Raw genomic sequence first — 26,731 nt, 5'->3', positions numbered from 1 at the left:
AAGAACTCTGAGGCCTTCCAGAGGGCTGGTCTGAATTACTTCATTGCATGGCCGCATGGCGTGATTCTGGAAACAGCTGCCATGTTTCCAGCTGCTGAATTGCATTTTGGTATTGCTGCCACTTCCAGAATAGTGCCCTGTGGCCAAGCAATGCATTTTGCTGCTTTAACATGGTTTGCACAGCGCTGACACTTTCAGAAACTTCTGAATTACTGTGCAGGCCTCATTAAGGCAGTTAATGTGAACAGTTCTATTATTAGGATGACACACTGTATTATACTATATGTACTAAAGTTGTGTAAAGGAAAATTGTAATAAAAATTATTTCAAAAAAAAAAAAGAGGATGACACACTGTATTCTACATAGTTAATTGCAGGTATGCTCACATGATCAAAATTGAGAGGTTTGGCAATGGGCATGTATTTATGACAGTGTCCCAGGGTCACCTTTTATGCCCCTTTGACAAGCAAACTCAATGAGGAAGCCAGATTCATTTAACAACCGTGTTACTAATTTAATAACGGCAATTATTCCCTTAACAGTGGCAAGAAAGGTCATAAAATGGGGTGAAGTACGCTTAATAACTATCTTGCTTCGCAACAGAAATTTTGGGTTTAATTGATGTCGTATGTCAAGGACTATCTGTAAGGGAGGCTTGTTGAGCAGAGGCCATTTGGTGAACTCAGCCCAAGTTCTGTGCCTCTCTACAACTGCTCAGGATCTCAAGGTAACTTCAGACCTCAACAGGAAGAATAGAAAATTACTATTTATCTACTCTCTAGGGATGGCTACTGGGTTCACACATTCCTCTAAACTAATGTTTGTCTTACATATAGTTTACTCAGCAAGCCGTAAAAACATGTTTTACCCATCACAGTTGCCCAACCACTAGGATAATACTAGAATACCTCCAGTGTTTTTGATATTATTTTAATAACTCAATTTGGACGATACTAGAAACAAAGATTTTCAGAGACTTCTTGGTTTAACTGCAACTTGCACAATCAGGCTACAGGTGTAAGCAAAAGAACTCTCTTACTTCCACATGCTAGGATGCGATCATCTGAACCTGTTCATTATTTCCCAACCCCGACTTAAACAAATAAACAAAATGAAAAAGCACCAAGGGATTTCCCCCTAAATAGTGATAATGGCTCAGCTTAGCAGTGTTCTGCCTTGATTTTCTTATTTATTAAACATGTTTCAGAACCTACGTGGAATTCCAGATGTTCCAAAGGTTTAATTTTGACCATTATAGACATTCAGCTTATTCAGTCTTACATGCGTAAGCTTCTTGTTCTTTGAAATGGCTGGAAAGGTCTTTTAAATGCCCACGTCAACAGTGGTTTCTGTTTACTTTTTTCTGGAAAAAGAACTGCTTCACTTTCAGGAGTAGGAAAACGTTCCTTATATACATCAGGATAAGATTTCTGAAACTGAAAAGGAATGACCTGGGTTAAGGAAGTTGTTTACTAGTTCACTAAAAGCAGACAATGTAGTAAGAATTCTACAGTGGAAAATATTGAAAACTCACTGTAAAAAAGAAATATGTGATATATTTTGTCAAACTGTATAGCACACTCTATAGTACTTAAGTTATTTATTTGTATCCCACCTGTATTATTTTTACAAATAATTCAAGACAGCAAACATATCCAATAGACTTTCCTCCTCTTATTTTCCCTGCAACAATCTTGCTGTTTTGTTATCTCTACAACCCAAATATACATATACACACACATATATATCCATTTTGTTCTAAAACAGAAATACTGTGACTATTTCATTGCTGTAAATTCAACCAAAATGATTAAGCCATGATGAGACTATATTATTTAATATGAAGACTAAAACAGAATAATTTTGGTAACCAAATTCATATTTATAGGCTCTTGCCTCACATTTAAGAATATGCTTGTAAGTCGCCCAGAGTTGCTTGTCAGCGAGATGGGCAGAATATAAACTTAATAAATAAATAACTAATAAAATATGTTTGATTCTTTACAATCTTTTATAAACTACGAGCACCTGCAATAAGACTAATATTTACAAATTGTAAACATTCTAGGAAAAAAAAATTATATTTAAATATTAAGGAAAATCCTAAGAACCACCAATTTTAAAAGATTTCCCTTATGGATGCATCTGTGTTGCTGTTGATATTATAGAAAACTAAAATAAATATTGGGCAATTTCTGATCCCACTTAAGACATGGCAAACCTGAACAGCTGTCAAGGTTTTGTGTTATGCATTAAATGGGAGAAATGTTTTTAATGCATGTATGGCTTTGCACTTGAGTTGTAAATTCCTAAAGATTGTCTGCATGTGTGTTGTGTATCTGTAGGGAGGAATTCTAAGATTCTATAAAGGTAGATTATCAGTTCTGTCTTGATCAGATCAGGATTTAAGTTTATTAAAGTCTCCTCAGTTGCTTTGGCAATGTTTCTGATTTATTTATATTTCATGTATCTAGACCATCCATCTCCCTCAAGGTTTTTAGCACTTGCCGCAACAAAATGTATTGTCTCAGCTACAGAACATACCATTTCTAGTCAGCGCTACAGATGTTTCCAAAGGAATAATTCTGTGGAAAAACTGATAAGCTGCAGGATCAGAATTAAGATTTATTCAACATATATTTTAAAAGATCCTAGTGTTGTTCTGTTATAGTAGTAAGCCATCAGCAAAACTCTGAACAGAGCTATAGCCCATCTCTGAGGAACCCACAAGCGTCTTGCCTTATCACTTAAGTGTCTGTAGAGAAGGCCTTTATATGTGTGGAGCCTTTCATATGACCCAGAATCCTACCAGGATTCGGATTTGTGAAAGCTTCCAAAACATCATCTGAAATTTCAGGGGAAAAAAAGAAGATTTAGTACACCCAATGAACTGCTATAATTGCTTCCTGGAGCAACTAAAAAAAGGCTAAATGGAAAAAAAAAAAGAATGTATGATTGGAAGAGAGAGAACGATTTTAAAATTCAATTCAGAGTAGATGAAGGTGCGACTGGTCAATATAGAATTTATGGTTTAGCCATTTTCCCTTGAGGTTGCTCTTCTATTGAAAGAGCAATTTCATTTCTGAGAATGCTTGCTGATCTCAGCTATCATTGGATTAAGGTGCAAAATGATGACAAGGAATGCATTTGCACAATTATGGTTGGTGTGCCAACTTCAACCATTTGTTCGCTGGTCAGATTTAGTAGCAATGATGCATATCTTAGTCATATTCAGTCTTGAATGCATCAACGTATTTGCTGTTAAAAAGTGGCTCAGAATTTACACCTTGCCTTTCCTCTAGAAGCTAATGGCAAAGAAGATAATGAATTATATTTGGCATCCACCATCTCTTCCTTTAGAGGAGACCCAAAATACATCTCTTTCATTCATTCTTATTGTTTGTTTGCACTGGTTTCATGTCTTGAATTTTATTAGTATCTTCAGCACTTCATTGACTGCGCCAACAGCTCAAGCTAGATGAAAAGCCAGTATACAGTTAGTCCTCAATTTACGACCCACCATTGAGCCCAAAATTTCTGTTGCTAAAGTGAGACATTTGCTAAGTGAGTGCTACCCCATTTTATTTTATTTTATTTTATTTTTTTATTTATTTATTTATTTATTTTTATTTATTTATATGCCGCCCTTCTCCGGAGACTCAGGACGGCTTACAGTGCGTTAAGCAATAGCCTTCATCCTTTTGTATATTTATACAAAGTCAGCTTATTGCCCCCATAATCTGGGTCCTCATTTTACCTACCTTAGAAAGGATGGAAGGCCGAGTCAACCTTGAGCCTGGTGAGATTTGAACTTGCAGTAATTGCAGGCAGCAGATGTAAGTGGATGTTAATTAGTCTGCTGAGCCACCAGAGCTCATTTTATGATCTTTCTTGCCACAGTTGTCAAGGGAATCACTTAACCATGTGAAGTTAGTAATATGGTTGTTAAGTGAATCTGGCTTCCCAATTGATTTTGCTTGTCAGAAGGGTGCAAAAGGTGATCACATGACCCTGAGACACTGCAACCGTTATAAATATGAGTCAGTTGTCAAGAGTCATGGGACCATGGGGATATGGCAACAGTCGGAAGTGTGAAAAATGGTCATATGCCACTTTTTTTCAATGCTGTTGTAATTTTGAGCTAAATGAACTGTTGTAAGTCGAGGACTACTTGTAGACTGCCAGTAGGCTTGAAGACCCTAAGGATGGATCAACTTGTGTGGTGGTTCCGTTATTCTTAACATTCCTCTATTACAGTAATGGCGAACCTTTTAGGCACCGAGTGCTCAAACCGCCCACGTTCATGCCCAAACTAAAAGGGGTGTGTGTGCGTGTGAATGTGTGCATGTGTGAATGTGCGCGTGCGTGCGCAGTAGAGATCCGAAGACCAGCTGGCCGGCGGGAGACTGGGCATCCCAACACCGGCACTGCGGCAAGAGGTAAGATCTTTTTCTTTCATGAGCTTCTGTTTCATCGTTTCCAGGGAAACAGAAGCCCACGAAAGAAACGTCAGAGATCTAATCTGGGGTGGCGGCGTGTGTGCCAGCAGAGAGGGCTCTGTGTGCCACCTCTGGCACCCGTGCCATAGGTTCGCCATCACGGATCTATTATTTTCTTTTCTGGTTTGGTTCTGGTTTTATAGTGTGAATCGATTTTTCATAATTATTATTTTGGATATGTTTTTCACAATTAATGGTTGAGTAATTATTATTTTATATTGTTATATTTATTGTTTTTGTTATTGTTGTGCCCAGAGGCACTTTCCATAAAATGGGAACTATGTACATTTGATAAATAAATTAAAATAATAAATAAATATAAATCAAAGAACCTAATATGAATCCACTTTCCAACTTATCTATATAAAGGGAATTACGTAAATGTTTCAGCAAAATTGAAGAGAAAAGTGAAGGAAAAAAAATCAACAGTTTCATTTACCAGTTTCAACCTTTTCTTCTTTTCTTTGATGGACATTTCCATATTCATTGTGATTTCTTCCAACAAATTTGCCAGTGGCCCCTGACGACAATTTGTTTTTTGGTGTTCAAACTCATCAGTGCTGATTTGATGACAAAATGATGGCACTGGCAAAATAGCATCTATATCCGATTCTGGATATTTTATCTGAATTTTACACAAACACACAAGAAGATATTTAGAATTTGTTTCTGCTTATCTCTATGATTAATAAACGTTATGAATTGAAGGCAGGTGAAATATACTATTATCACTTGAAGCAAAATTGACTACTGAAAGGCTTTGAATGATAAGCCTTTGTTTTGAAATTCATTGCTATAGGAAACATATTACATTTGATTGAAAGAGAGGAGAGAATGTTTATATTTTAATTGTGATAGTTATCTTCATTTAATTATAAAAAGTTTTTTTAGAGAAGGAAGGAAGGAAGGAAGAAAATACTTGCAGACACATTTCAATCTGTCAAGGGGTTCATAAATTAACTTAATGATCAGATGTTTCCTAACTGACTCTCTTAGTTAATCTGTAACATACCCCCTACATACATACTTGCATAATTAATTAATTAAATTATATATGTAGTTGTCCATCTTAAAACATCTGGGTGGCTTATAGCCAATAAAATCATACTCAACAGTATAAAACCAACAGCAATATCAAGTGTTTTTTCCAGTGAGACTGGTCTATCAGAGCAACCTTTAAAGGCATGAGAAAATAGAAATAAAAGGAAACAGAACTAAAACAAGTTTACACCAATACCATTCAGATATCTTATCACAGTTTTCTATTCTTGCTTCCTTCACATTCAACTCATACACCAATTTTTGTTCTTTAAACTTCTTGTCTTTCTTTTTTTTCTGGATCCCATCCACTTCATCCATCCAAGACTTTGTTGGTCTTTCTCGTGTTCTCAGTCCATTCATTGCTCCATGCATTTCACTTTTGCCTTCAGTCCAGACTCATTCTTGATCCTATGTCTTCTTATTTCCCACACATTTTTAAGTACCTGATTCTGACCGCATTTGACTTTTATGGTTCTTTGAGCGAACCCTGTTCTCTTTCATATACCGAAGTTGGCGGTAGCACTCTGATAAACATACATTTTACTTCTTTTGACATACATTCATTTTGCATAACAGATCAGCTATTTTTCCAACAGCACTTCCTAGTTTTGATTACTGTCACCTCTTGTGTTTAATTAGGATTCTGAGAAACATCTTCGTAGCCATATTTAATAAGCTCATTACCCTGATGTTCTTGCATTCATCCTTGCAACTTTTTACAACTTTTTTTTACTTGGACACTAATTGTTTATAGCAGGGATCTCCAACCTTGGCAATTTTAAGCCTGGTGGACTTCTGGGAGTTGAAGTCCTCCAGGCTTAAAGTTGCCAAGGTTGGAGATCCCTGATTTATAGCGTTCATTTCGCTCTTGAACACTTCCCTAATAGCTCTATAACAACATCTCTAAAATATTCTTCCCAATATTCCTCCATTCCATGTTATCAGAGAGAAGCCGTGGCCAGGGGACCTTTGCCCAGCCCAGCTATAACTAGTGTGTCAGTCATGACTGTACCTGGACTATGAAATCCTTGTAACAACAACTCATGCCCTGATCATTGCACAATTAAACTATTTCAATGTGTTTTATGTGGTTGCTTTTGAAGATAGGCCATGAGCTGCAATTAATGCAAAATACAGTGACCAGTTGATTAGCAAGAAAAACTTGTTCTGGTGGAATTGCTCTTATCTTGAGATCACTGCACTGTTGCTTCCAGATACAAATGCTAACAATTACATATAAAATCCTATGTGGTGTGGGGTAGGATTTATCAGAAATGCGCCCAGTTCAAATATTTAGAGAAGGTCCTTTGAATGTTTTTCCCCCTATGTGAGATGCAAGTGTATAGGCACCATCAGGGCTTCTTAGTGATAACCTCACATTTTGGAATATATTCCCATGGGAGATATGTATGATTCCCATCTCCTGTTATCAACTTGTTTTTTTTTCCCCCAACAGTATTTGTCCAATAAAATAATTGTGGGTGATCAATGGGTTAATTGTTGAAATTCTATTCACTTAGCCTGAGGCTTTTTGTTTAGATCTCTTCACCTATTTATAAATCATACATTTCCATTGAAATTGCTATGCGTTTTCTCTGGCTCTTTTAATATTAACTGCTTCATGCCCTCTTGAGACTACTACATTCTTTACAACTATCTTTTTTTTAAACATACATTTTATGCTATCTCTCATTCTCTATTGTGCAGAAATCATTCTCTTATTTATATGTGCGTGTGCTTTCTTAATCCATGGCTTCCTTCGCTTCACTATTGCACTTCATATTTCATGAGATCACATATATCCCATTAGCACAACTCGACCCAACTCCCTGGTAAACTGAACATATTTGTTTTTACTCTCTTCTTAACAGTGTTACATTCTCTTTTATTAAATCCATTTTCCATTTCATCCCTTGAGATATTAATCTATCTTCTAATATTTTCTCATATAGGACTCATATGTTTTCCTCCTGAAGTTGATGTAACTTCACTTTTGCTTCTCTTGTTTCCTTTTCTGCCATGTCCATTTCCCCCCATGAACCACTCTTAATTCTACCAAAAAAATGAACTGTTCCAATAATTTAGAAAATTATCATCACCACCCAATCCTTTACTAATCAACTCAATCTTTTGGTACAGTCAATTTTACTCTTAGAACTACTGTATATTCATTTCTTAACCATGCGCATCTATGAATAAGTTATTGCTTACACGGCATACCTGAAACGAAATTGTTTCCTTTAAAAAGATACTCATCAAACTGTCACCTTTCCCTTTCTTGGATTTCTGAATGCCTTGTGTACTCACCCAAACGTCTATGCCAACTGGGACAATTATTCATTCATAGTCATTCAGAACATTGCATAATTTACTCAGAACTCATATCTAGTTCTTCCATTATCACCATTCACTGTAGTATAATATAGAACTATTACCATCCTCTGATTTCCTACTTCCAAACTCACACACAACAACCTAATTTATATGAATTCGTATAATGTGCTGTCAACTAAAGGAGGGATAATAGCAGTTCTACAAAGAAAACTTTAATCTGCTTATTTAGGCAGGTTTTCAAAATGTACTTAAAAAGTTATATATAGGACAATAAAATTCAACCCCATAAGGCTCACCTGGACTCTTTGGAGATGTGCTATATGTTCTTCAACTGCAGTTTTTAAGGCTGAAGGAATATTTAAAATCTCATGGTAATTGTCCATCATGAATGATACCAATTTAGCCGCTAATAATTCATCCAAGTCTACTTCATCCTTGGAGCAAAGAATGCAGTGAGAAAAGGTTTGAACCATCTGAAACAAAGAGAGTAAATCAATGAGATCAGGTCTCACAATATATTTTGAATGTATTATTTATTATCCCATAAGTGATGGAAGTTGCTACTACATCTTGTACTGTAGATCATGCATTGAGCCAGAGGCTATATGACTTTCAAGATTCTTCCCAACCCAATGATTTTAAGTATTTATAAACTGATCTGATACTGATACTGGAGGCCTGCTATTACATTGATCAATATCAGTTCTTGTAGCCCACTGATTCATATATACATGTTCAGATGGTATCAATTTAAGGATAGAATACCTAACAAAAGAAAAGAAAAGAAAGAAAATTAACATATTTTCCCTTACATTCAATTGCCTTTCCAAAGTTTTTTTTTTTTGGGGGGGGGGGCTCTCTTATCTATTAAGGCAGGGCTATAAATCTTTAAAAAAAAAAAAAACTAGGCACATCACTGAGCAAGCAGTGCAAAAAAGTTACAAGGACTGTGGTGAGAAATAAGTGGGAAGAGTTCTGCCAGCTTCCATCTATTTTAGCAGTGAAATTCAGCCTGGGGATTTAACTAAAGAGTTATACTAGCAGAAGGAGAGAAGAGCATATTGCAAACCACACCCTGAGTTGCACAGATTACTACTATTTCTAGAACAAGTCATTATTTTGTAACTAAGTAGAATCTCCCCCAGAGCAATTCCAAAGTGATTTCATAATGTTTCCGGCAGACACACACCATTGCTCTTGTTCCAAGTGTGTCTGAAAGAGGTGGAAGATCTTTATTTGACTGGATCTTAGCCATTAGCGTCATCAACAACTGTAGTTTTCGCCGATTTGCTGGTGGCAGAAGAAGACAACAAATCTGCAAGGCTTCAGTAGCTAGCTTCTTTTCCTGCAAGATTCCTGAATCAAAACATGATTTTAAAAGGTGTTCTTAAGTTTTTTTTTTTTTAAACACTTCAATGTTGAGTTTCTTTGAAAATGAGAATTTAGTATTCACTTTGTTAAATTTATAGAGCTGAGGTGGCACAGTGGTTAGAGTGCAGTACTAGTTCAGCTGACTGCTAGTTCAGCAGATCAGCAGATCAAATCTCACCGGCTCAAGGTTGACTCAGCCTTCCATCCTTCCAAGGTGGGTAAAATGAGGACCCAGATTGTGGGGGGCAATATGCTATTTAGTATACTGTCTTTGGTGTAAACCGCCCAGAGTCCTCGGAGAGTGGGTGGCATAGAAATATGACTAATAAATAAATTATTATTATTATTATTATTATTATTGCATTCCAAATACAAGCTGTAAGGAAAAGGAAATGTATGTTGGGACCCAACATTAAAAGATTCAAGCTGAACTATTTTCATCACCCAAAAACATTTGAGGTATGCCTACTGATCTTTTCTGGGGAATGTTTTTATTATGCTTACAAAGTAATATTTGTAAGTAATATAACCATAATACAAAGTAATACTCCAAATAAATTAAGATTATACTTTCTGACAACCTGAAGAGGAAGAGAATCTAAGCCATTTTGTCCTCAAGTTTTTATGCTGATTAAGAATTATTTCCAGGGCTCTGAGATTATCCTCAGATTATTTCTGTAGACTCGGGGTGTCAAACTCGATTTCATTGAGGGCTGCATCAGGGTTGTTGTGTTTGACCTCAGGGGACCAGAGTGGGCGTGACCAGCTCAATATCACTCATGTTGGGGTGCCTGTTGTGACCCGAGTGCTTTGCCAGTGAAAATGGGCTCCTGAACTCCGTTTTTTGCTATAGCAGCTTCCTGCAACCCTCTGCCAGCAAAAATGGGGCTCAGGAGGGCCGCTTTCACTTGCAGAAGCATTGTGGGCCAGCCCTTCGCTGTTCCCAGGGCAACCCCACGGGCCAGATCTAAGCACCCTGCAGGCTGGATCCCGCCCCCGCGCCTTGAATTTGACACCCCTGCTATAGACATTCTGAATGAGGGGGTTGGACATTCACACTCACTGGTGTGGAAATAAAAGGATAGTTCAAGCGTAGTTTGTCCTTGAGCATTATCATCTCCAGACTGATTTGAAGGTTCTTCATGCAAACCTTTAAAGCAGCTATAAATTTGAGTTTTGTTAATATTCATAAAACAGGAAAAGATTTACACAAAATATTTTGAGTTTAGAAGTACTATACTGCATATTCTTAGCTGGAAACAAAACTATCCGAGAAAACAGCAGTGAAATGGGCTGTTCCAACTTCAAGTTAGGTAATTTCAAGTGTTGCAAACTTTTACAGAACAGGAATGTTCATTCAGCAATTTTTCTTTTGAGGTTAAACACCACATAAGGTATTTGGAGTTTCATTACAAGCAGGGCCGGATTTTCCTATTGGCTAACTAGGCTTCAGCCTAGGGCCTCAAGATCAAGAGGGGCCTACATTCAAATTGTTAGCAAAATTAAAATTACACTTTCACTATAGGTGAAAGGGCCTCATAAGTGGAATAGTCTAGGGCCTCTTTTCATCTAAATCCGGCCCTGGTTACAAGGAAACGTAGACAAGTCAATAGTTCTGAGAGTAGCTAGCAAGCTGGATGGTTATGTTCCAATTTTAAAAAGTTACCTACAGTATTTTATGCTTATTCCTAGATTATCCTACTTGGATAAATTGTCTATATAGAATGGCCGTGCTGCTGAAATAATTGGAAATTTATCTTTCCTGTGGAACTCTGCATTTGAATGGAATTTACAGATCTGATCTATTTCTGTACTAAACCATGATCTGATTAATCCTTCCTCTCTGAATAAACCACAGTGCATGGATTCACCGATAAAAAACTTCAAAATAAAACAAACCATGTTATAGCTTATCGTCAAAACATTACCCTAAAAAGGCATGTAATACTCCAGAGGTCCCCCAAAAGCCCAATGTAATGTCTAAGGAACTAAAGGCTTCAAAAAGAACATTGCTGCCTGCCTACATTTTGTGAAACACCACATGGATAAGCTAGAAAGCTAATGAAAAGTTTTGTAGATGAATGAGACCAAACTAGAACCTTTTGGCTTGAAAGAAAAGCATTATGTTTGTCAAAAAGCAAACTTTTTGGATTCCAGCATAAATTTAGCGGTGGCAGCATAAACCTAGCGGTGGCTGCTCTGCTTCCTCTGGACCAGGATAACTTGCCAACATAGATGGAACTATGTATTCTGAATTTTACCAGAAAAATTTGCAAGAAAATATGATGGTATCTCCCCATCAACTGACGATCAAGAGAAAATGGGTTATGAGCAAGGCAATGACCCAAAATACATAGATCATACGATCAAAAAAAATGGTTAAAACAAAAGAAAGTTATTTCTTCTAGAGGGCATTTCATGGAGGCAAGACTATCAACATTCCTGAGTTGAAGCTGTCAGAATGGAGGAATGAGCTAAAATTCCTCCAAGCAGGACTGATCAACTATTAGAAATGTTTAGTTGCAGTTATTTTTGCCCAACGGGCAAAATAATGTCAGTGACTAAAAGCAAAGGTTCACATACTTGCTACACAGAAGTATGTAACTGATCATTTACTTTAATAAATCATTGAATAAGTATGTTTTTGACTCAAATATTGAATTGGATTCTCTTTATCGAGTTTTAGGACTTGTGTGGAGCATAGATGATGTTTTAGATCATATTTATATTTATTAAAAAATTCAAAGGTTTACGAACTTTTAACTAGCAACAAACTGTAACTAGTAGAAACAGTAGAAACAGCATGCCTTGTGAGGAGAGAGTCAAATCCAAGTTAGGCCAAGGAATCTGGTACGAAGCTGATGGGAGATCAATTTAGCACATGGCAAAATAGAAAAGCAAGTTCTACATGGAACAAGATCCCAAGATAATTGTTTATTTTTAGGCATAAGTTAGAATGGCTAACAGTTCTACAACTGGAACAGAAACAAGGAGAGTAACAAAACTGGTTCTTCTGTTTGAAATTGTCTGGTATTTAATTATCATCTACATAACTTATATTTGAAAATAGTGATGATGTTTTCAAGATTGATAATTATCCACTCATTGTTGAAATATATTTATTAACAGTTTCCAACATTTCTCACATGAATCTTTCAGTGTTAAATTTCGGACAAAATTTTATGGAAAGGTAGAATGGGGAATTGTGACAATCAGGTAACATCCATTTCCATGACGACAGTTGCTTGGCCCACACTTTAACAGCACAACTGAAGGCAAAACATTTGTGTATATGCCTAAGTATGATGTTAGTGTCAATATACAGATCCCTTGAATGTGTGTCAGTATCTCCATGTACCACTTAGGTCAAGAGGTCTTAGGTCAAAAAACTAAGACACGTTTATTTTGTTGAAGTCCTCAAACAAAAAGAGATGAAGATTAAAAGAATAAAGGCAATGTATGAAGTAGGATATGGATGTGGTAGAACAGAAAAGATGAGAGAAGAATAGTGAACATTACTAGTATAAAGTAGTTTTTGCTAGGTTTTCTTTTCAGGTCATGCCTTTATTTTCTTTGGTTTATGATTTCTTACTTGCTTTCTGACTTGTATAAAATTGTTTACCACCCAAACAAATAAAATGTGGTTTAGTGGGAAATAAAAGAACTTTTTTTGTCTACAAAGGAAAGAAGTGATACTAATTCTTAAAAGAGTACCACCCTGGCATTGGTGATGAAATTATTCAGTAAGATCAACAAAATTCCTGAAAAACTATAGGACATAATTATACTAATTATAGGGTTAATCAGAACAATCAAAGAAGATGTTTGAGGTGTTATGTTTTATGGTATTGCTGAACTGTCTCTGGCATGAAGATAATTGTTTTGAAGTAATGATTCTGAAATTCTGCCACACAATTTCAGAGGCTCTGGGCAGTTTACACATACTAAAAATATTTAAAAGCAAGAAAACAAAAAGAGCAGCAGCAATAACCACAACGACAAAATTGACAAAAGTGGAATGATACAAAAAAAAGGGCCTAGGTGAAGATGTGCTTCTGAGGTCCCAGTAGATGGCATTGTTAATTGTTAATTTTGCCAGATCACATTGGCTGGGTAGATATGGGAGACAACCCCCAAATTGCACGCCGTCCTTTAATGGGGAACTGCCGTTCCATCTAAGGTCAAATATAAATATTCTCAGATCTGATCAGTTTGAAAACCCAGTCACTCAATCTTGGTAGGATTGAGTTGGACACAGTTCCTTCCCATCCAAATCTGCACAGGTTAACCTCAACAGTCTCACTTGGTCAGCCTGGACTCAAAAAATATACATGAATATGATCAAGGTACTGACAATATTGAACCCCAAGCTAATGAATAAGCTCAGTCAGCATGTTCATGCAGATGTTGAAAAGAAGGAGAAAGGGACGACAACTCTGTGGTACCGACAAAGGAAAGGCTTGTTCTTTCCACCCTGAAACATTGACTGTTACTGTCTCAGAGAAAGGAAGAGAACCATCATAAAATGGAGGCCCAATCCCTAACCTACGAAGTGAAGGCAGCTCAGAAGGATATCATGATTGATTGCATTGAAAACCACCAATTAGCACACCGGATGCACTGTGATTATCCCAGCTCCACCACAGATCACCTACCAGCACAACCAAAGCTGTGTCAGTGCTAAATCCCAGCATGAAACCTGACATCTAGATAATGCATTTCCTCCAGCGTTCTCATCAGCTACAAAATCAACTACCTTTTCAATGACTTTTCCCAAATGTACTGGAGCCAAAGTCATCTTGTTGAGGAGGGAATGCCCCATGACTGTTTCAAAGTTACGGGCATCACTCCCTCATGAAAGAGGCTGATATTATAGCATGACTCTAACTGCAGGTCATTTTCCTAATTGCTTTCACAACCCAAGGAGGACTCAAATCCAATAAACAGATGGCCAAGTTCATAGCACAGAGAGCCCTGCCTACTTCCTCAGGTGTCATCAACCCAATCTCATTCCAGATAATACCACCAGACCATGCATCAGCCACCTCAGCCTGCTCTGCCGAGTCCAAGGCAGAGAGAATCTGAAAGATTTGTCCATCAGCCTGAATAATCCTCACCGAGGACCACCAATTGTTTGGAGGGGCTCTCCCTGCCCAACAGGGACCAATTGCCCTAAACAGTAGACACAATATGGGTGGGGAAATATTGACATTTTATTGCCTTACTGCCATGAAGTAATCCCTATTATGGGCTCTTACCCCAGTCTGCTCAAAGTAGGTTTGATTTTTCCTCTAATAGCACTCCAGAGAAATCCCTGAATAAACTGCCTCAGGATTATTTGCACTGCTGAAGTCTTCCTTTAGGAAAGCTTGCCTTCCTAAACAAGGATAGTAATTGGGGATCCTGAAGGTTCAAATTAAAAAAGAGGAATATTTAGGTGTTCTGTTAGATGTCCATCCATTGAATAACAATTATTCTCAAAATATCAAGTTCTAGAAGGAGTCATTTTCATTAGGAAAGATGCTGAAGGACAGCACTAAAGTTTTGCTGCACAAGCACTGTGCACTCAGCCTGCCAGATATGTTTTTCATAGCATAACTTACCCAGCACACTGACAAAAACATCAAAGAACTGGAAAGTGAGAAGAGGCTCCTTCATGTGTGCATAATAATCTGCTATGGTTCTAAAGACATCTCTTTCAAAACCTGAGTAGGTGGGCTGTTTCAGATCTGGACATCTGGGCCCTAAAAAGAATGGAAAAGGGGGAAAGTAGAATGAAAAAAAAAAGATTTCCTGGTTGGATTTCGCAGATGGCAGAAACAGCACTAATTTACACGTACAGTCATAATGAAAATATTAAGTGTAACTGCCCAGCTCACACATAACTGACTCTGAGTGGCTTACAAAATTTTAAAAAATCCATCAGAGAATAAAAACTCATTAACTAAAACTCACCCCACCTCCATGGCAGATATAACACAATCAAATCAACCACACAATTAGCTCCATCCCCATTTGTGATTGTCAGGCCCACTGAGAAAAACCACATTTTTAAAGCCTTTCAGAAAAGCAACAGGGTGGGCGCCAATCGTACCTCAGTGGAAATGATGTTCCGACAACAACAACACTATGTTGTCACATAGGTATAGGAATGAAAATAGTGATTAAACCATTAACAAGGACTTAAGCTAGTGTCCTTCTAAAAACTTGTGCAATCACTATATGTCTATTTATAAACTTCCGTAATTTCAAGATAGTTTTGAATTTACTAAACAAATGGGTAGTTTAAATGTTTGCGGTACAGATTTCTCTCAGCCAAACCACTTTAGAATAGACCCAGGGAATTATCTGTTTGAAACCACTGCAACTTAATCCTCATCTCTCCAGATAGATAATCCCCGATTTAAACTGCATTATCTTTTAACACAAAGAGTAATCATGATGAACAATTGAAAGGGTTTTCTAATAGTAGAGAATGACTATAACTAAAAACAATATATTCATACTACCTGAAACTATAGCATAAAGCAACTTGCAAACATACCTTCTTCAGTATTTTTTTTCTTCTCATATATCCACCATATGTAATATGGCCATTCCAAAAAACTTTAAAACATTGTGTTCTCTTTATTACCAGATCCAAGTTGCCTCCATGTGTGAAGTTAAGTAAGACATGGAATGAAAGGATCATCCTTCCTTTGAGTAATTAAGCATACTCTAATTTGACTTATAGGAAAGGTCACAGTACCAATTTTAAAAAAGTATGCAATCCACCTGACACCTTCAATTTGAAGAAACCAAGCTAAACTTAAGTCTTTTAGCATTATTATCTATGAATGATATAAAAGGAAATTTCTTCTTCACCTTGTATTAGCAACTTTTAGAAAGTTTAGCATGATTCATCCTGCCTTCCTCAGTAACCTTAAATATTCAAGGACACAAGAAAATTTGACGAGGACTGGCCTAGTGTCTGAGGATCAGAGACAGTCACAAGAATACAGGTAGTCCTTGATTTATGACCACAATTGAGCCCAAGATTTCTGTTGCTAAGTGAAAAATTTGTTAAGTGAGTTATGGCCCATTTTACAACTTTTTTTGTAAAAGAAAACCTTTTTCACAGTTGTTAAATGAATCACTGCAGTTGAGAGATTGTAACCCGGTTGTTAAGGGAATCTGGCTTCCTCATTGATTTTGCTTGTCAGAAGTTTGCAAAAGGGGATCACATGACCTTGGGACACCATAACCATCATAAGTATGAGTCAGTTGTCAAGTGTTTGGTTTTGATCCTGTGACCATGGGGATGCTGCAACAGTCGTAAATGTGAAAAATTGTCCTAAATCCCTTTTTTCAGTGCCGTTGTAACTTTGAACCATCATTAAATTAACTGCTGTAAATTGAGGACTACCTGTATTAATCCCATCATCAGACCACTCCTCAGAAAATACTCCACTCAAATAAACTGCAGCTTTGGAGCAATGGGTGATGAGAATGAGACAAGCTATGTGGCAGATTGATTTCCTCCCAGCTCCGTTGCAGAAAATATCATATTGTTATTAGAAAAACTCTTATGATGGAAAACAAAATCAAACAAATCAAAATCGGTTTATTAAAAAAGAAAAGAATGAGGGGTTTCTGCTTTACTGAAATCAATGGGAAAGCGTAAATTCCAAACAACATACAGAAATTAAAAAAAGATACTCACAGTTAGCTAAGCATTTCATTGCTGATAGAACCCAGTGAGGAACCTCTTCTGCATTGAAGAATTTTGAAAGTGGTTTAATATGTTAGCAATGATTAGACAAAAGAAATTGGGTTTTAAATTACAACTGCAGGCATTTATTTATTTAACGATTTTACCCTTCTCCCCATAGAAGGATTAATATTTCACCCCTTTAGTTCTTATCTATCAAGTGTATTATATGAGTCTTTATAGGCTGCTGCTCATTGATCATGTAGGCATTGAGGGAAATGATTTTAGAGTACAAAAACAATACCAGTAATAAGACTGCAATAGAAAGCAATAACTTTTAACAGAATAAGATGATAAGTATTCTGTTTCTTGGTGCACAGAGATAATCTCTATGTAATAAAATGCATTTTTTTAAAAAGCACAACCCAAATGAATATGCTCGGTTTCGCTAAGGATGCTGCTTATCATTTCAACAGCGCACACTGCAGTGAAACATATTTGCAGAAAGTTTAACTCATACAACACTTAATGGATTCAGTTTTAATTTATTATCCAGCCAATTTTTAACTTTAGTTCCACGATCATGGAAGCCATACTGTCCTCAAGAAGAAATTGTGGAAAGATATTTCTTGAGAATACCTGGTTCAAAGGCTCCTGAACCTTTCTTGCAGGCTTATGTAGCCACTGAGGAATACTAGAGGAGCTTTGAGGGACAACCCATAATAGTTTTCCATTTGAAGGAAATCTACCTCAGAGATAGAAATGGAGTGACTATAAAACATTGTCCCTCATTCCCACATAGGTGTGCTGTTCTCAGTCCTGGAATTAGTTAAGAGTTGGGGGAGGGTACGTACAAGGAAAGATAGCAAAGAGTAACTGGAATTATCAAAGCTTCCTAGATTTCATGAGTCAAATTATCACCAATTCTTTTATTTCTTTAGACATATCTGTCCCAGAACTTTATTGCCACTGAATGAGCAGATTAATGATCAAGATATATTTGTTTCCTAAATAGAGTCCAACAAAACTATAACATATTAAACAAGTTCCACTTACTTGATTTATCTTCTAAAATGACAGTTCCTTGCTTGTTGACACTGTACACATTCTGAATGATGTCCTTTGGATTTACAAGTTTAGTGTCCAAAATATCATCCAGAGAATCCAAACCTAAAGTTTTTTGCAAGCTATAGAAGACATAAAGTAAACAGATTTACATAAATTAGCTACCAGTAGTTATCTGGAAAATGATTTATAGCTAAATAGCTCACATTGTCACTGGATTATGTACATATATATGAATGAATGCGTAATAAAGCCATCTTCAAAGCCTCATTAGTAAAACCAAATTACATACATATGATAGTGCTACTTTAATATAAAATATTTTTTAAACTATAATAAAAACAAAAGGACAGATAGGGCAGTGATGGTGAAGCTATGGCACATGTGCTGGAAGTGACACGCAGAGCCATCTCTCTGGGCACGCGGACTGTCGCCTGTTGCTCTTCCGGGTTCCGGTGCACCAGCCAACTGATCTTAAAGCATGCGGGAGCGCCGGAAACTGGAAGAGCAGCCGCCCAGTGTGCATGTGCGCGCTGGGAAGATGATCTTCCAGTTCATCTTCCCGGCCAGATGGTCTTCGCATATGCATGAGCGCCAAAAACCGGAAGACCAGGTAGCCAGTGTGCATGCGCGTACCGGAAACCAAAAGATCATCTTCCTGGCATGTGCATGCCGAAAAGGTTCGCCAACACTGGACTAGGGAATTACAAACCTGTGAAACATTTAATTGTGATTATACCTATAACAAACCCAAACAGCTACTGGATGATACACTTTGGCCCATATGACTTACAGCAGAGTTCCCCAACCTTTCTGCATTGGTGGCCTGGAAATGGGAGTAGGGGCAGGGGCCTTTATGTATGCATGCACATGTGCGAATGGGGCTCCAAGCGCAAGCACAATGCAAATGGGGTGGCAACGGTAGTGCGAGTGGGTTGTGTGCACATACATGCGCCAACACTGGCAAGCCACTCATGCAGCCAACAGGATACGGCCTGGTAGTAGGCTGTGGCCCACAGGTAGGGGACCCCTAACTTACAAAACAAAACACCCAAAGGATAAGAAAATGTTTCACTCTACATTCCAGATTAGGTCTTTGTTTATTTGACAAAATGTCTCACTAAAGGAAAGGTATGTTTTCCAGCAGGGTATGTTGTGGATGGACTGGAACCAATCTTTAATAAAACATGTACATGAAACTGCTGGGTGAGATTATCCAACACCATGGGATGAGTTATCATCAATATGCTTATGACACAGCCTTGCATCTCCATCCTTGGTGATCTAAGAGATAACTGTGGCTGCCTTCAACTGAACCCTGGTAAAATGGAATGGCTGTGGATAGGGGGAGCCTTGGGATCTGGGCGTTTATCATCTTTTGTTCTGGATGGGAGGCAGTGTCAACACCATTGTTACGCAAACTACACTGCCTTCAGACCTACTTCGGGGCCCAATCCAAGGTGTTGATCACTTATCTTTAAAGCCCTCTAGAACAGGGTTCGAGGCTATCTCAGGAGCCTTCTTTCTTCAATGGGATTGACCTGCCCCACTCGTGCTGCCAGAAGGGGCATACTATAGACCTCATCAGCCAAGGAATTGTGGCTGATAGGGTCCAGAAGAGCATTTTCTGCCATGCCCCCTTGCCCTTTGGGACATCTTGACACAGCAGGTGATATCTACTACCTCTCTTCAATTTAGCTGAGCTAGTTGGCATGAACCCTGAAGGAGAAGCTGATGGATGGAGGTGGCTGGTGCAGTAACAGAGAAGGCACCACCACTCTCTGCTCCAAATACATGGTTTGTTTCTTTTTAGTTTGCTTTAACCTTTTCTAATTTTAATCTGTTTTTATATTTACAATTGTTTTTATATCTGTATGTTTTATTACAAGTCACTCAGAGTCGCCTCGAACCACGTAATAGAAGGCATAAATTAAATAAATTAAATAATCACAGTTGCATAATCAGGTCTGGCATTATAGCTCATCTGCTTGGAGATAATAAAGAAACTCTGTAGAGACAGAAAACAATTTACAGATTTGCTCACTGATGCCTTTGGATTTTTTAAATGGCTACCAGGGTTTTTAAGTTTTGTTTTTTTTTAATTTTGGGAACAACTACTAATATTAATTGCAGTAGCTTAGTGTGTGGTGGAATGCAGTCCAGATTCTCAGGAGGGACAGAGTATATTCCAAAAAGAGATTGATGCCAAGCCCCAAAACCAAGAAAGACATGCAGAGTTTCTTCTAAACACTTTCCCTTACTATTCTTCACCTGCAGACAGAAATATTGCTAAACTAAAGCAAACTATTTTGCTTTGTTATAGTTAATACTCTGGGAACCTCTAGGGAGGAGCTATATTGACTCTGTTCCTCCCAACCGAAACTATCTAAAATTTAGTCTCTAATTCAGTGGTGAAATGCTCCCGGTTCAGACCGGATCGTCCGATCTGGTAGCAATCTGGTAGCAATGGTGGCAGGTGGTTCAGAGAAGAGGCTGTAGAAAAAAAAATGCCTTTAAAAGCCTCTGACGAGGCTGAGTTGACTGATCGTCAGAGGCTTTTAAAAGCATTTTTTCCTCCAACCTCTTCGGCCAAAGAGGTTGTAGAAAAAAATGCTTTTAAAAGTAAAAAAAAAAAAGTTGCCCACGCCCACCCAGTCACATTACCTCACCAAGCCACACCCACAGAACCGGTAGTAACAAATTTTAGATTTCACCCCTGCTCTTATTCCTCTGAAATGCACTCCCTTCTTCCTGGAGTACATTCCACCACATTTATTTTGTAAAAGAACAACTTATGCAACATGCTTACTATGATAAAGTCCTGGACTTCCATATGTCTTCTACATTTGCCTCTTTTAATTGTCGACGATGGATGAGTTTGCATGCTGGTACTTCTCCAATTGCTATGCTGTGACGTTTGAACCACATTTCAGAATTCTGTAGCAGTGTGAGGAGAAAAACCCTAATTATTGTTAATCTATAACTTTGCCCTTTCATGGCAACATTGCTTCGCCAGCAATATATTTAACCAAATCTGCGGAAAGAGTCACAACTAAGTCCACTTCAAATTAATGAAACAAGTTCTATAAATCTACCAATTTTAACCCTAATTTTAATTCCATTCCCCACTATCCTATCAGAGCTGAAGAAGCTTCTTGGATGAGAAGCGAGATGTCTTCAAGAAAAAAAACAAGGAAGTCCAGTTGCCTCCTGAAAAAGCACCTTTCGGACAACTGTGACCTGGCTGACTGAGAATCTCCATAGATTTCCACCAATTTTAATTTTTCTTGATATCTTTGAAGGCAGAAAAGATTATAATCTTGACATAATCTCATGTATTTGTATATCTCAATGCATTACACGTTAATGTATAAGAAGATAGCTTACCAATGTGATAGGTTTCACTGGGATGTGCTCTTGGAAAGTAATTTTTTCAAAGTCCCAGTTTGGGAATTTCACAACTTCTTTTCGGTAAGGAGATCGTTTAGGGTATGGTTTTAATGGTGAGAAAGGAGGAAACCTAAAATTTAAAAACAGTCTATTAAAACCTTCATAGGAACACTATCATTCTCCCCTGAGAATCTAGCCCCATTGATGCTACAAGATAACCTTTCTTTAAGCTGAAAGAACTTTGGAGACAAAATTACACAATTACACAATTTCTCCAAAACTAAAGATACACAAGCAATGATACCAATTTATAACATGATCGAGCTAAACAAAATATTTTTGCTTTGAGAGGGAAATCACAACAAAGTTTTATTCAAGCAAAATCTCTTTATAAATAGATAAAACTTGATGCTGCAAAATATTGCAGAATTTTCACCTTCACTTGTTTCAATATTTTTCCTTTACTCTTATGGAAAGAAAGTTATCATTTGGGATCAGCTAAAACCAGGATTCATGTGCTGTTTTATTAACAATTTTTTATTTTGCTGCTATTTTAGGCACAATTTTAAATGTTACCTGGTAGGACAGATACATTTTGTATCTCAATCCTCACAAATTCTACTGACAATGTTATTTTCAAAGTTTACAAATTCTGTTTTAAAGCCTGTGCTACTAGGAAACAAATGATGAAACCTGATGTTATCTATTTTTTTTATTTTACATTGTTTAATGGAAGCTGTTGATTGTATTACAAAACTGCACAAATATTTCAGTTTATTCACTGCTACAAATCATTGGATGGTATATTTTCTGGCTACATGTGAGGCTTTTTGATCCTAGGCAATAATAAATTGAGTGTCTATCACAGGAACATAAGAATAATGTTGGATTTAATAAATCATCTTCCCCAGTGTTCAAGCAGATGCTCCTGGGTTTCCAAAGTACAAAGTTCAATAAGCATAACATTAATCAAGTGGATTGCCTTTGATACTAGAATGCTATCATGGTTAGTAGTCATCGAATCATTATTTTTTATGAATTTCTAAATCCTGGCAAGGTATCAGAGGAAATAATACCAGGATTATTTAAGATCATGTATGATTCCTGATAATCTAATCATGAAGCTAAAATTATTCAATGAATGTTCCATGATGATCAGGAATATATTATCCCTGATAAGATCCATTATTTTTTGTGAAGTTTGCATTTTTGCCATCGCACAGAAGAATTTCAAGTAATAAAATCATGATAATGCTCAAAAATTGAAAGGGGAAACAGTGATCTGGTGTTGATTTGGTTTCATTCCTGTTTAAAAGTCATCCTGACTGAGAATCTCCATAGACACCTGTTTAAAAGGTATTCCAGCTTATTGTAAGGGGTTATTTTGCAATGACTGGACACACTACAGTTTAGATCAGTGTTTCTCAAACTTGGCAATTTTGAAATTGCTGGCTGGGGAATTCTGGTAGTTGAAGTCCACACATTTTAAAGTTGCCAAATTTGAGAAACCGTGGCGAAGATCAGGGTTGTCAAACTCAATTTCATTGAGGGCCGCATCGGGGTTGTGTTTGACCTCGGGGGGGGGGGGTGAGATGGCCGGGTGGGCATGGCCAGCTTGATGTTACTCGTGTTGGGGCACCTGTGGTGGCCTGAGTGCTCTGCCAGCGAAAATGGAGCTCGGGAGGGCCGGATCCGTGGGCTAAGGCAGCCCCGAAGGCCAAATCTAAGCACCCCGTGGGCAGGTTCCAGCCCACGAGCCTGGAGTTTGACATCCCTGACCTAGATGGAAATGTTATACAATGCTTTATTTCTTACACATTCCACAACAATAACAATGGGTTAACTTCACCCTCCTAGTCTTGCCAAGTTAACTTAGTAGGTAAACAAGTCTTTGGGGCTCAGTCCCCATAGTAGTTAAATGTTTTTGAAGTGGTATACAATCCTTGGCTCCCTACCAATGTTCTTGCATTTGTTGGGCATTAGGTGTTGCCTCAGCCCCTTAGCTCCTTTCATAAAACCTGATGCAGAACAAATTTGCTGCTGAGGTCCAGGCTACATTTGAAGCTCTGCTTTTAAGCAATGATATATATTAAACATCCAACCCAAACTCCAGGCAGGGATCAAGCCAAAACGGGCTGTTTACCATGGCTTGTGGTTACAACAATTATGAGCCCTTTTATTGTCTGTGGTTGATGCACTTGTCTGTATGACACTTCCTGCTTTTTTGTCTCCTGTTTTCCTCGTCATCCATATCCCTCTGGGTTGGCTTTCCCTTTTGAGTCTGAGGATATGGTGTTGTTAGAAAGTAGTTATTAGAAAGCTGAACTAACACCATTTTAAAAGGGAAAGGCAATCCATCATTTAGTGAAGCAAGAGTGTCACATGGACAGATAAGGAATGAATGTTAGAAAGTAGTACTGAATAAACTTTTGAACTCTGAACTATATCTGGTGTCTGACTTGAGCAAGGAACAAATTCTTCTACCAGTGTGCTGACCTGGTTATCTATAAACATAAGGTGCTCTTGGAAAAGGTAGGGTGTGGCTAAACTAGTCAGCTGGAATGGCCAATTGCATAGCTGGAACGTTGGCATGGATGACTATGGACTGAGTCTGTTGGTCAGTTTGCCTCTTAGCAGATGGGGGGAGGGAATTGAACACTTCCCCTATTAATGTATAGTGCTGTAAAACTTTTTATGTCTTGGGGGAGGCTGAGTTAAGCCTAGCCTTTACAAAAGGAGAAAATATTCAACCTCATCTTCTCTCCCTCGGTTATAGTGGTTGGTCTGAATTGACTCTTCAGCAACTGCCTCCAAGTTTCAAAGTCTGCATTAATAGCCAAGAGTTACTTGTTCCAAATAGCACAGAACTGTTCCGATGGATTTAATGTTCTTGTTTTTAGCTTTCTTGTAACATGTAGCAAAATAGCTCATGCTGTGATGTCAAAAATGTCAGTTTCATCTACTGATGGTTGAGTACAGCCAGTATGTTGGAGGATAGATGGAGTGGAGAAATCCTTTTTTTATTTGTTCGAAACCTTACTGAATAGGATATTCTATATGAATGGGGTTTATTTCCAGCACAGGTTGGCTGAAGAATGTGTGAGTTTTGCAAAGTTTGGAATGAAGCTTTATTAATAGCTTGTGAAAGCTATTAGCTTCTTCATAGATTTGACCCACTTTGAGTTGTCAGTAGGATGTTTTTTTTTACTTTGGCTGGGTCCTTCTGGGCCTTTTTTTGTAGAGATGTAATATCTACAGTATTAATAACATTGACTTCAAAGTTGCATTTTTCAGGAGTTGCATACTGATTATGTTATCTGAGGCACTGCAAAGCATCTTTTACGTGGCATTTATGATGCTTGAAGGGAGCATGAATAAATCAAGGTGTCATCTAAATAGATTGGTTTGCAAAATCCTGAAAAATGTCATTCATCAAGTGCTAGAATATTGTGACAGTGTTGAATAAACCAAATGAGATCACAATATATTCAAAACACCCTTATCAGGTAGAAAGAGCAGCTTTTCATTAGTTGCCTTCCCAGTTTCATGCCAGTTGTACATAACTCCCTCTGAGGCTGAGTTCTGTAAAACCTCTGGCCTTCTACATATGCCCCGGGAGTTTTGAGATCAAGGCAGAGTACTGATTTTGGATTATGATCTGGTTGAGGACCAAGAAATCATTGCAGAAGCTGTCCTGACATTTTCTTGACAAATAGAATACTGTAAAAGCAGCTATAGATGTAAAGATATATTAACCATCTTGAGGTTTTTTTTAAATGAAATTTTGCAGAGTTGCAAAAGTTCAGTTTCTGAAAGGAAGTAGCTCTACACTGGAATTTAGGCTCCAGGGATCATGTCAATAGGACAGTCATAGGGACAATATGGTTATAGGTGATCGTATTCACTTAAGACAGATATGCTCAAACTACAGCCCGCCAAGGCAAAGTATCCGGCCCACAGAGTGATGTGATTAAGCCCTGCCCCTTGTCGTGGGCCTTATCTTCCAGTGAGCCAGCTGTAAGGCCAGCTGAGGAGTGATCTCGAGGGTGCAGCCTTGAAAAGCAGCTCTGGGCTTGTAAAGTACTGTTTTAAATTAAAAGTCTTTTTCACAGCCATGTGAACCAGGACTGGTGTTTGAATAGGGGAGGGGGGTGCAACCTTGAAAAGCAAACTCAGGGTTTGTAAAGTACTGCTTTAACTTAAAAGTCTTTGAAAACAATTTAAACAGGAGCTTAGGAAGGAGAAAGGCAAAAAAATGGACTGTTAAATTGTCCACGCCGACCCAGTCACACGACCACCTAGCCACTAAATGGCGACTCCCTGTATTGCTTATGCTGGAAGAATCATGCCATTTCTTTCTTTTCTAAGGATTGAACGCTTGCTTGAAATAACAGTCATTTAAAAATGAACACAGTACACAGTTTCTGCCCCAAGAATCCATTCAGTTATTTACCTATATAATTTACCATTATCCTCAAAATCATCTTTGCCCCATCTTCCTTTGATATCTTCAATAACGTGATTCTTCAGGAACTTTTTGAGAAGCTGAACTGTTTGAGTACGAGTTACTTCTGGGCTAAAATTTTGGTTGCGTCTCAGCAGTTTGTGTAACCACTCCACAGCCTCAGAAGCAGTGAAGCAACCTTCATAGCTTTTGAAGTGAAAACGATGTTTCCGTAATGGCATTCCATTTCGAAAGAGCTCAACAGTCTCATTCCACTGAAAAGAAAATATGAAAGATTTATCTAAGCACAAGTTAGTACTTGTTGGGGCAGCACCTGAGAAGGAACAAAAGAATGTATGAAGAAACCTAACTTGTACCTTCTAATTTAAGCTTTTAGGCTTTTTCCATATTAGCCAAGCTCTTTCCAGTTTTTATATATTATTCTTATAAGCAAGTCGAAGAAATGCCTGATCGTTTTTTAGGTTGTTTTTCAAGACTTTCTCCAATATAAGCACATTCCCTTTAACAACTATACGTTCTAAAATCATGCTTGAACACATTCAGGTTTTAAATTACTTGAGCATAAATCTGCTTTGATTGCTGTATAGGTGCACAAAATTGTGACATGGTGATTTGTGTATTGAAATTCGCAATCACGCTTGTCTTAATATCGACCATTCATTTTACACTGTTTTATTTATCTTAAAAAGTTGTGTCCTGTTTCATTGCTCACAAGAGATAAAAAATATGGAGAAAAATTGATTGCCTTCACCACCTGTCTTTGTTCATATATCACAGGCAAGACTTAAAGCTGATTTCTTTTCACAGAGGAAGAAGAATAACGCTCACTATAGAGGAGGCAACATGTTGTTTTTTTATTGAAGTTTTCATATTGC

At 37.7% G+C, this 26,731-nt stretch overlaps 1 protein-coding gene across 2 annotated transcripts in view; it reads right to left on the bottom strand.

The window, feature by feature from the left end:
- Positions 1-1,278: 1,278 nt before the first annotated feature.
- DEPDC1B (DEP domain containing 1B) overlaps positions 1,279-26,731 on the bottom strand; it is a 28,237-nt gene continuing 2,784 nt past the window's right edge. Inside the window, exons 2-11 of one of the 2 annotated variants that reach the window (XM_070935869.1) lie at positions 25,845-26,110; positions 21,389-21,521; positions 20,811-20,938; positions 17,993-18,123; positions 16,949-16,996; positions 14,850-14,990; positions 9,065-9,231; positions 8,172-8,348; positions 4,940-5,125; positions 1,279-1,437 (exon numbers count right to left, since the gene is read on the bottom strand). In XM_070935869.1, coding sequence (XP_070791970.1) covers positions 1,279-1,437; positions 4,940-5,125; positions 8,172-8,348; positions 9,065-9,231; positions 14,850-14,990; positions 16,949-16,996; positions 17,993-18,123; positions 20,811-20,938; positions 21,389-21,521; positions 25,845-26,110 — 1,536 coding nt within the window. The remainder of the gene's footprint in view (positions 1,438-4,939; positions 5,126-8,171; positions 8,349-9,064; positions 9,232-14,849; positions 14,991-16,948; positions 16,997-17,992; positions 18,124-20,810; positions 20,939-21,388; positions 21,522-25,844; positions 26,111-26,731) is intronic. The other variant, XM_070935871.1, reaches the window with a different exon arrangement.

The sequence above is a fragment of the Pituophis catenifer genome, unplaced genomic scaffold (assembly GCF_029215685.1).
Source record: "Pituophis catenifer annectens isolate HBS135680 unplaced genomic scaffold, rPitCat1.0.hap2 SCAF_2, whole genome shotgun sequence".
Taxonomy (NCBI): domain Eukaryota; kingdom Metazoa; phylum Chordata; class Lepidosauria; order Squamata; family Colubridae; genus Pituophis; species Pituophis catenifer.
This window is presented reverse-complemented; position numbering and strand designations above follow the sequence as displayed.